At 35.3% G+C, this 12,231-nt stretch overlaps 1 protein-coding gene across 2 annotated transcripts in view; it reads left to right on the top strand.

Annotated features, from left to right (window-relative positions):
- The window catches only part of irf2b (interferon regulatory factor 2b), a 49,604-nt gene extending 38,178 nt beyond the window's left edge, over positions 1-11,426 (top strand). The window contains exon 9 of one of the 2 annotated variants that reach the window (XM_079839046.1): positions 10,527-11,426. In XM_079839046.1, coding sequence (XP_079695172.1) covers positions 10,527-10,805 — 279 coding nt within the window. In that variant the 3' untranslated portion in view covers positions 10,806-11,426. The remainder of the gene's footprint in view (positions 1-10,526) is intronic. The other variant, XM_079839047.1, reaches the window with a different exon arrangement.
- Positions 11,427-12,231: the final 805 nt, after the last annotated feature.

Raw genomic sequence — 12,231 nt, 5'->3', positions numbered from 1 at the left:
CGTTGTCTCTAATGATACAGCTCTGATCTCTGTGAATTCAGTTTTATGTTTAAGAAGAATAAAAGTGCGCTTCTGAATTGTACAGGTGAGCATGTTCGGGTTAAAAATAACAAGCTCTAGTCTCTGTGAATCCTCTGTGAAATCTCTGTGTTGTCCTTAAAAAGAGATTTCTGTAAAATAAAATATCTCCCTTTGCTTTGAACTCTTGAGTGTCGTAACTTTGCAGTTGTTGTTTATGCTCCAACAACAACATTACACACTAACTAAAGTTAAAAACGTCAAATCATAATGAAGGTATATCCGTGTGAAACGCTTCTCAAACAAGAACAAATGTAGGGCGGGGCTTGATTTAGTCTGTGGGGAATTGATTGGATGGTTGTGGTTTGCTATTGGCTGATCTCATGTGAGTGACAGGTGGTCCCGCCCTCATCATCAGAGAAGAGGGGAAGATATTCAGATTCAAGATTACATGAATTGAAAACAAATAGGCACAAATATCATAAAATACATGTGGCATTCTCAGCATTGCCACAAGAGGCACTATCCCGTAAACGTCATGTTTCTATCTATGAGTCTTTCAGCTCAGCTGTAAATGCAGCAGTTTGAGGAGGATCTTGCTGAGCATGTTCGTGTTTACATGTTTATATCTGATCGGTTTGATGGCACAGGCATTTATAGGAAGCTCTCTCGCCCTCTGGTACTGAAGTATGCTTGTTAACACACAGCATCACATGCCAAAAATGTGCATTTGCATATGAGCAAGAGTACGTTTGTGTTTGTCTTGGGTCTGTGAAAGGCTTTCTACAAGTTTTCACTGGCTGTTTGTTACATTTAAAACGCCGCCAGTGCTTGTTCAGCTGTTTGCTCAGGCCACTTCGACCACTGGATTAGTCTAAATGATCAGTCCTCTCTGAGCGATGTCACAGCGGTTTCTGAGTAAACTACTCATTTCCTGAGTGTATTGTTTTGTAATTAGTCTTGTACAAGCGTGCCAGATCCGTATAAATCAACTGTACCTCAATATGTAAATCTATTTTGGTGCTTACCAGGGCTTAAAAACTGAAAAAAATATCAATCGGTTCACTCCGAGCAGAATCGATATTATAGCGTTTCCGTTTTTGCGTTCCTCATTAGACATTACTGTTCCGAAAACGGTTTGATTTGAAAAAATACCGGTTAATAACGTTATTTTAATTTAGCCTATACTTTAAACAAATATGTATAAATAGACTTATTTTCACTCAATAATGATATAACGCATGGTAATTAAACTTGAATATTTATTTCATAACATTTTTAAAACCAGAAATACATGCATTAATTACAAAGCATAAACAGCAGACCTGTTTTAATGGAGCGTTAGACAATCGAAAGTGGCTCTTATGCCTAATTCTTTTCAGATAACATTCTTTGTACATAACTTTTTTTCAACACGACTTGTTTTAAGAATTGCATGAATAAAGAATAAATAAACTGGATAACCATTAATGCACCGTCAACTGGTAATTTCAAAGCAAACACTGCGCAACACGTCCTTGCATCCCATAATCAAATTCAGTCAGCTAATAAAGCTTGATCATTTAATGCAATATAACATACCATTTAATACGAAGCATCAACCGTATAGAAAACATTGAGCTGTATTGGCAATCTGAAAGACTATAGGAAAAATGTTTGATAGATGCTATAGCCTACTTGAATAGGCTTAAACAGAATCCACAAACTAGCCTAAATCAGTCTATTTGAGCTTAAAGTCCGTTCTGCTTATTTAAACGTTCGAAAATAATGTCCTCCAATACCTGCGCTTTCATTGTAGACCTCAGTGTGGAAAGAAATGTACTTGAGGCATGAAAATGCGCGCTCATACTGACGGTAGATTCATAGATGATGGGGCATTTCACTCACGCTTGATCCGTCACATCACATGCTGGACTACTCATTTCATGATTGGTCACTGCCAAATAAAAATATTAAAGAGAACGATAAAATAACGTTATTAACCGGTTAATGGTCATTTCAAATTAACGTTTCTGTTCAGAACGATTCAAATTGATTTTGATTTCATTTTTGTTCCTCTTAAAATTTCGTTCGTTTCCAGTTTTCGTTTTCGTTCCTTGAACCGGTTCAGAGCCCTGGTGCTTACAAAGCATTTGAATCATAACCGCTTTTAGGTTACGGATAGAAAGATGTGCAGTTGTTTTTACACACACACACACACACACACACACACACACACACACACACACACACACACACACACTAATTAATCCCAAAGGTGTTCAATCGGGTCGAGGTCAGGACTCAAGTTCCTCCACACCAAACTCGCTCATCATGTCTTTATGGAGACGCTTTGTGCACTGGTCAGTCATACTGGGACAGGAAGGGGCCGTCCCCAAACTGGTCCCAAAAAGTTGGGAGTGTAACCCCTCCTGTTCGAACCGCCCCGCTCCAAGCGGGATTCGAACCCGGGTCCGGCGGCATGAGAGTCGGACGCTCTAACAAGGAGGCTAAAGACTGCAACCCCTAGTGTCAGTCACTAGAGCGTCTCATGACATCAGAGGAGTGAGCTTTACTAGGGCCCTATAAAATCAGTTTTAATTTTTCCCAAATTCCGTTTGAATTTTTGGGAATTCTTTTTTTTTTACCCTTAACTGTTATTTTAGTCGTAAAAAGAGTGTGCGTTTAATGTTAATATAATAGAACATAAAACATAATATAGGAATGACCTTAAATTACTAAAATTAGTATTTTTCAGGACAAACACTGCACTGGAAAAAACAGGAAAACACATGTTGTCCAATTTACTTAATCGTATTATTTGTGATCTACGCAACAAGTTTGTGTTTCTCTTCTGAACATGATTTAATTGCTTTCGATGAATGTAATTCTCTAAAATGTGCAATCTACTAGATTAAATTATTTGGGGTGAATGTGAACCAATTAAGTACTCGAAAATAATTTTTGCTGAAACTGTAGTTCCCAGAATGCTTTGCTTGGGACTTGACGACTAGCGTAAAATTGTTGAAATTAAGTGTCATTTTATGTGTTTTGGGGCAAAATGAGAAAAGGGGGAGACTATATATTGTTTTTTAGTGTTTAATGTTTAATTATGTTGGAATTATTAGAACCATTTAAATTACACTGGTTACCATAGTGGAGAAGAGCGGAGCGATTGCATAGGCTGTGGACTGACTCAGCACATGTTATTAAAGAGCATTTCACACTTAACACATATATGATGTGCTATTGCTGGCAAATATAATGAAAGCTACTGAGTACAGCGTCATAGATCAGTCAAGTGACAACAAAAATATACAGAAATAAACATGTGTTTTGATTAAAGAGGCAGGGTCTCAAGCCCCCGTGTGCTCCACTGTTGTTGGGGAGCCATATTAAAATCATTGTGAGGCTACTCAATTCGGTTACTTAAAAATTACTTCATTCCATTATGTTGAAATTATGTGAACAAATTGTTTGTTTAGCTTAATTGATTCATGTGGAACCAATGTACATGATTAAATCATGTCAATCCAACACAGTGTAAGTACTTCAAGTCACAACAAAATATTAGTGCTGTGAATTGATAAAAAAATTTTTTTTATCACATTGTTTTCTGTAATTAATCATGATTACTTCCAATTAAAAAACATTAGAGTTTTTAATATTTTGATATTGTAATAATTTCAGTTACTCTCCAAATTAATGTAGAAACAATTTAAAGACAGCATATTTTAAATATGTGTTGTATTGTCATGTTTTTATGAATGAAGGCCAGTATCACTGATGTCTCTATGAAACATTAATGACGTTACATTACAGTATAATTGAAAGCTCCCAATTTCAACATTTATTAGGCTTTAAAAAACAACTTTTAATTTAACTTAAAACAATCTTTACATAAACCCATTATAATAAATGTCATATTTACCCATGGCTGTTAGACATAGCCTACACAGAAAGTTATCAACACCTTTCTTAACTGCATAAATAATAAGTGAAATATAGATTGATCATCATTAAAGCTATAATTTTCTCTATCCCCGTTGTTCTTTGATGAACATTAATGACAGAAATCATCAGTGCTGCTGTCACTTTAAGATCTACCGCTTCCAAACATGAGTCAGATCAGACGCTGACCCGCGCATCTCATTTCCTCTCAAGTTAATTTAAGACACTATTTTCCATACAGTACATTAAAGTGTATTAAAAACAAGGCATTTTCCGCGATTCCCTCTTTGGGCTTTTTCACTAAAGCCACAGATGCTTTTTCTTATCACTTTGTCTTTCACTCTAGTTTCATAAAAGCAGAGTTTGACTCAAACATAATATCACAATCAGACTGTGACTGACCATAATCATACTGATGATGATAATAAAACGGCCTTAAACCTCCAAAACCTGACAATTATTGTTATTTCTTCATTAAAAGTTGATATAAAGTGTGACATTTGCTGACCTTTCCTATAGTAGAGTGTTAGCATAGATTTGATTCACTGTCATTGTTTAGTATGTGTAACCCCTCCTGTTCGCATGACCCGCTCCAAGCGGGACTCGAACCCGGGTCCGCCGGCATGAGAGTCGGACGCTCTTACAGGGAGAATAAAGGCTGCAACCCCTAGTGTCAGTCACTAGAGCATCTCTTGAGATCAGAGGAGTGAGGTTTACTCGCACAGCGACTACTAGCTGACCTCCGTTACAGGAGCATGAAATTGTCCAAAATGTCTTGGTGAAGCATTTAATGGTGCGTTCACACCGGACGCGAATGACGCGATTCGCGCGAGTGATTTACATGTTAAGTCAATGCAAAGACGCGAATAGACATTCTGCGGCGCGAATTGAGCGAACTGAGCATTTGACACTTGATTTGTGCGTTGAAAAATCTGAACTTTGGCGGATATTCGCGCCGCGATAACCAATCAGGAGCTTGCTCTAGTAGTGACAACAATGAGGAGAAAATCTGTATATTAATATCTGGTTCAGACAATATGATTATCACTGTGATAACATTAAAGGACATGAAACACAACCCAGTCTCTTTTTGTTAAATGCAAGTTTATGTTTGATCAATAATACAAAAGTATAAGTAAAAGGTATAATAAGCTAAACATGAAATAAAGCAAACAATTCAGTCAAACATTCAGAGTCAGTGCTAGTCGGCTACAACGGTAACGTAAAGTTAAATAGCCTAAAAATAAACAAGTAATGAAACTTCACTTTGCCCTCAGCCTAAACGATTTGCCAGGGAACAAATTATAGATCCATGAGAGCAAAGATCGGCCGTTAGATCTACACAAGACGAATTATAGCTGGAGACGCCACAGAGACATCAGAGCCAGCGGCAGACGGCAGATCACATGTTCAAATAGGCGCTCTCTTTATAAATAAACCACAGATTTGAGCTTTAAACCACTACATTATCGCCTGAAAAAGTCTTAAAACTACGTTTTGTCACATTAACAGTAGATTTTTAACCAAAATGACGTCCATGTCCGCCATTTCTCAACGAGACGAGCCGCTGGCAGAAGCCCCGCCCATGAGGAGAACTCACGTCTGTTGTGAAGTGAATGTCACGCGTGAATGAAGCGAGTAAACTCAAAATGTTCAAGCGTCCAACTTCACGCGAATAGCGTGATTTATTCGCGTCCGGTTTGAACGCACCATAAGAGTTCCTTTCACTGGAACTAACCCCTGAAAAACAACCCCACCCCATAATCCCCCCTCCACCAAACTTTACACTTGGCACAATCCAGTCAGGCAAGTCCTGTTCTCTCCCTGGTCTTGTGGTTTAACATTTCATGCCTGAAAGACTGTGGCTTTTCCTAGTTCCCGTTTGCAAGCGCGCAGTGTCTGTCCACACATGAGTTCCAGTGTGCATCTGGGTAAATCTGACACGCTCAACCCCCTGTTTTCAGTTCCTGTGCCTCAGATCTCTGATGCAAAACGAGACGAGGGGAAAAAAAGAGAAAGAGCAAGCAATTCCGGCAAATGTGCTGCGGCTTGCTAGAGAACTTCTGTCGAAATGAAGACAGAAACTCTGATTCACCCGTAGCATCACTCGAGGACCGCCAGCGTCCGGCTCATCTGGGCTCTGAGGGAGGGGATTCGCTTCACCTGCAAAAGCACAAACGTCAAAACAAACTCATATTTATACTACGGCTGTGTGTGTGTGTGTGTGTGTGTTGTGATGGTTGTTCTTGAGTCTGTTGTTTGTCCTGAGCAGTTAAACTCATCGTTCTCCAGTTCTCCAGCATCTTCTGCTCATCCTCACCCTCTCCAGCAGGAGATCTGAGCACTCAAACACTATTATAGTCACACATTGACTCATTGATCAGATTGAGGAGATTGAGGAGATGGGTTTGTCCTGATAGCGGAGCTTGAGCACCTGTAGCTTTGACTGTCCCATGAATGTGGCATGACTGAAGTCCTTACATTAGTTTAACAAACACCAGCTGCTGATATCAACACCTCGAGTCATGTCCACAAGTCTAGCGTAATGTTTGACTTCACATGGAGGATTTCTGAGCTCTACTTGAAGATCTTTAGTCCTCATGTTGAGTTTTTGTGATAGGTTTGGCCTCAGGAAGCGGCAGGTCCTGATGATAGCCGGCCTGTGGTCGTAACTCTGTCTGCAGAAACAACAGAAGCTGTAAATAATGGCGGAAAGACCTGAACATGAGGCCAGCGTCTCCTGAGAACAATCAGAGGCATGAAGCTGTGTGTCAGAGAGGAAATGCTGAGCAGAGCGTGTGTGTGTGTGTGTGTGTGTGTGTGTGTGTGTGTGTGCGCGGCGGGGATTATCGTCATCTGAACAGAAGGAAGTGTGTGTATTATGACATGGCCTCAAGGTTGTAATTCATGAAAATATACTGATATTTCCTGGTTATGATATTGACAGATTGTAAACCATCAGCTTTGTGCTCTTGGTCCTGACACTGACCCTCAGTTACTGTACAACTCACACACACACACACACACACACACTTCACTGAGATTATTTAACTACACATCTGCATGTTTAAAGTTCTCAGATGTCAGGTCACGTGACAATATTTCATCTTTTTTTAGTAAGTGTTTTATTTAATGAATTATTTATAGATTTTATTTTTACTTATTTGTTACTTTTATTAATAACCAGCTTTTTAGAAACCCCAGTTTGGGAAACCAGGACTCCCGGGGGCCGAAGGGTTGTAAAAACAAATAAAATAAGTAAATAAATAACTAAAAACATTTGATTATAGTAAATTAATAAATAGATATTTTAATATATATATATATATATATATATATATATATATATATATATATATATATATATATATATATATATATATATATATATATATATATATATATATATATATATATATATATATATATATATATATATATATATATATATTTATTTTTAATATATATATTTAAATAAATAAATAAATATAATTGATTAAACTAAATTTTGATTAAAATAATAAATGCAAATTGATTTGTAAACCGTGTAAAAAAGTTAATAATAAAATAAATAGATATTATAATAAAAACAAATTCAAATGTTTATTTATTCATTTAAATAAAAAATATTAAAATAAATGAATAAAAATGCCTACAATAAAAAAATACTTATAATAGATTAAACTAAATGTTGTTTAAAATATGAATACAAATAGATTTTAAAACCGTGTAAAAAAAAAAATAATAATAAAAATAAAATACAAAAAAATCAGAACTAAAAATATTTGATTATAGTAAATAAATAAATAGATATTTTAATAAAAAACATTTAAATATTTTTTATTTATATAAAAAGTATTAAAATAAATAAATAAAAATGCCTACAATAAATAAATAAACAACATTTTGATTAAAATAATAAATGCAAATAGATTTTTAAACCGTGTAAAAAAAGTAAAAAATTTAATAATAAAAATAAAATGAAAGTAAATACATAACTAAAAACATTTGGTTATAGTCAATAAATAAATAGATATTTTAATAAAATCATATTTAAATAAAAAAGTATTCAAATAAACAAATAAAATTTCAAATAATAAAATAATCATAATAGATTAAACTAAATTGTGTTTAAATAATAAATACAAATGGATTTTAAAACTGTTAAAAAATAAATAAATAAAATGAAAGTAAATTCATAACTAAAAAAGTTTGATATTTTAAACTATATCTATTTAAATAAAAAGTATTAAAATAAATAAATAATTATAATAGATTAAACAAATTTTTGTTTAAAATAATAAATACAAAAATTTGATTTGAAAAACATGTAAAACAGTAAATAATAAAATAACATTATTAAATAATAAAATTAATAAAAAAATATTTAAATACATAATTATAATAGATTGAACTAAACTTTGTTTAAAATAATAAATACAAATTGATTTTAAAACCAAATAAAACTTTATACAAATAAAATGAAAGTAAATTCATAACTAAAAATATTTGATTATAGTCAATAAATCGATATTTTTATAAACAAAAATAAAATATTTATTTATTTAAATAAAAAAGTATTAAAATAAATAAATAAAAATGCCTAAAATAAACAAAAATGTAGGCTACAATAGATTTTGATTAAAATAATGAATTCAAATGGTTTTAAATAATAGATAATTATATTTATAAATAATAAAATGAATAATGTTAAGTAATAGAAACTAAATAATATTTTATACATACATTTTTCATAGTATTAACATAGGGGGAAATATATATATTGGGGAGAGCGGGGCACAACCTAACGCTTTTTGACTTTCTCAGTTTGTGTAAATCCACTTGGGGTTCAGAGGATTTATTTTTCCCCACATTAATTGCACACATGTCTAGCACAATTATGTGGTTTTGTTTCATTAATTCAGTGTTTACTTTTTTCTTGATTTACCCCGAAAGAATGGAAGTGAAATGTGACAACATGCCCCATAGGTGGGGTACATTATAACATGTGGTGGGGCTCAATGTAACATGACCAAATAACAGCTTAAAATGTTACCTGATATAATAAAAAATATACAAGACAAACTAAAATATTTTGTCAACAAAATACAATTATTAACTTTTTAAAATAAAATAATGGCATTTTTTAATCATTAAAAATATAAGCATTTTTGAGTTTGACTACAAACACATCGCTAAATACAGCTATATAGCAGAGTTCAAAACATCATAATAATTAATCATTTCTGAACATTAACTCTCAGTTATTATTCACCCTTTTCTCATGGTTTCTCAAAAGAATTCATAAAAGTATAGAATATAATGGCATATTTCTAATAGGGGCTCATTGTAACGCAGTGTTAACACACACACCATCTGCACAACTGGGATTTAAACCACGGCTCGTGTCTTCTGCTGTTAGATCAGCATTAAAGAACCATCTCAACTGTTAAATAACAGATATAAGATTACAATAATATCAGATTTGTCTTATTTTAAATAAACACAAAAAACTGAGATAAGTAAGTAAGAAGTTTACTTTTGCTATAGTAATATCTTCCAGAGATTTTTTTAATTTTGCCGCTATTTTTTCTCTAAATAATGTTGATATGGCAACTAGTAAATACACTAAGTTTAGTCATTCTGGCATGTGTTAAAACATGTGTTAAAACATGCGTGTTACAACTAACCCCGCACTCCCCTATATATTCATCGTCATTATATATATATGTATATATGGGGGTTCCTATTTGGGGGTCTGTGGTATCTAAACTACTTAAAGGGTTAGTTCACCCAAAAATGAAAATTCTGTCATTAATGACTTCCCCTCATGTGGTTGGACACCCGTCAGACCTCCGTTCATCTTCAGACACAAATGAAGATATTTTAGTGTAAATCTGATGCTCTGAAAGGCCTCCATTGGCTCAACTTTACACTCTCAAGACCCTTAAAAGACACTAAAGACGTCGTTACAAAGTCCATCTCACTACAGTGGCTCTACAATAACTTTATGAAGAGACGAGAATAGTTTTTGTGCGCAAAAAACCCCCTAAATAACGACTTATATAGTGATGACGATTTCAAAATAATGCATCATGAAGCTTCGAAGCGTTATGAATCAGTGAGTCGATTCATGATTCGGATCGCGTGTCAAACCACTGAATCGACTCACTGATTCATAACGCTTCGAAGCTTCATGATGCCGTGTTTTGTAATCGTCATCACTATATAAGTCGTTATTTAGGGTTTTTTTGCGCACAAAAATTATTCTCGTCACTCGATAAAGTTATTGTAGAGCCACTGTAGTGAGATGGACTTTGTAACTTTAGTCTTTAGTGTCTTTTAAGAGTCTTGAGAGTGTAAAGTGCATTGAGCCAATGGAGGCCTTTCAGAGCATCAGATTTACACTAAAATATCTTCATTTGTGTCTGAAGATGAACGGAGGTCTGACGACATGAGGGTTAGTAATTAATGACAGAATTTTCATTTTTGGGTGAACTAACCCTTTAACAAATTAGTATTTGATATTTAATATCAGTGTTTGTTCTAGTGTGATAATCACGGCTTTGTGTTTGCAGCGCATCCAGGCCGCACTATTCGGACTTGAAGACAAGACGCGGATGCCCCTGCCCGGCATGTCCTCCTTCATTTCCCCCGACAAACCCAACTTCAAGATAACCACGGTCCGAGACTCCGCCCCCTTCTCCGACGGGACGTCCTGGAACCTCCTGACCGCCCCATTCCCCTCGTCCCCCCTCACCCCCGGACCCTCGGGCCCGCCGGCGGCCCACGAGAACCGGGCCAGCGTCATCATGAAAACCTCAGACGTGTCCAAATCCTCCGTCAAGAGCTGCTGATGCTGAGCCCAAACCTCGTCCAGCTGAGGTGGAGAACACTATCATTGGACCTACCCGCTCACAGGACCATCCCACGGTGTGTGTGTGTGTGTGTGTGACCTGTGAGCTTCAATTCAGGGAGTGATCCGCAAGCCATTCTGAATGTGTACATAGGAGGGGTCGTTGCCTAATTGCCTTTAGCCGCCCGAGCACCTTATGGAGAAGCACTGGATTCCCGGCGTAATCAGTGACTTTTGTCGAGGATAGACGTTTTGTGCACATAAACAGCATCGTTTTAACTTATCGGCGCGAGCCGATATATTTTTATACCTTTATGCAATGGCATTTTACATTATAGGCCCTGTAATGATGCGAGAAAAAATCCTGTGTGAATTTGTGGTTTTTATGACAAAGCACTTGTTTTTATGATTTAGTTTTTTTTAAAAGGAATAATGTAACCTTTATTAATGTGTCTGTTTCTACTGTACGTATATGTGTCCTGCTTGTCTCCTGTCCACGGCTGTGTATTCAAGTCCCAGATCATGTGTGTGTGTGTGTGTGTGTGTGTGTGATCTTTATATTAGGGCTGTCAAAAGATTAATCGCGATTAATCGCATCCAAAATAAAAGTTTGTGTTTACGTAATATATGTGTGTGTACTCTGTTAATTATTATTTATATATAAATACACACACACAAGCATGTATATATTTAAGAAGAAAATATTATTTTTATATATAAAACATTTATATTTATATATATTATAGATTATATAAATGTATGCAAATATTTCTTAAATATATACATGAATGTGTGTGTATTTATATATAAATAATAATTAACAGAGTACACACATATATATTATGTAAACACAAACTTTTATTTTGGATGCGATTAATCGCGATTAATCTTTTGACAGCCCTACTTTATACATATGCAAGGGCTTCTGTAATGTTTTCCTCAAGATTCTGGTGTATGAAAATCATGTGATCGTAAGAATAAATGACAGACCGCACTGTCTGGGTCAGAGTTGGGTCGTTTGCTCTGTCGTCTGTTCTGTCAAATTGGAAGAATCGCTTGGTCTGTTTGTGTTTTTATATTTTGTGGCTCAAAATCAGATCCAAAAGTCATCACGAAACTAGTCTTTTATCTCGTATTGTGCCCTATATGCGAGTGAAACGCTTCACAAACAAGAACAAATGTAGGGCGGGGCTTGATTTTGTCTGTGGGGAATTGATTGGATGATTGTGGTTTGCTATTGGCTGATCTCATGTGAGTGACAGGTGGCCCCGCCCTCGTCATCAGAGAAGAGATGAAGTTATTCTGGTTCAAGATTACCAGGAACACAATGATGTGTACGGATTAATCATTTATAATTTAAAGGTGCACTATGTTCTTTTCCGTCCGCTAGAGGTCGCCTATTCAAAACAAAGGCGTAGAATCAGGAA

The sequence above is a fragment of the Gobio gobio genome, assembly GCF_949357685.1.
Source record: "Gobio gobio genome assembly, chromosome: 16".
NCBI classification, from domain to species: domain Eukaryota; kingdom Metazoa; phylum Chordata; class Actinopteri; order Cypriniformes; family Gobionidae; genus Gobio; species Gobio gobio.
Note: the sequence above shows the minus strand (reverse complement) of the source record. Positions and strands in the feature narration are given on the sequence as shown.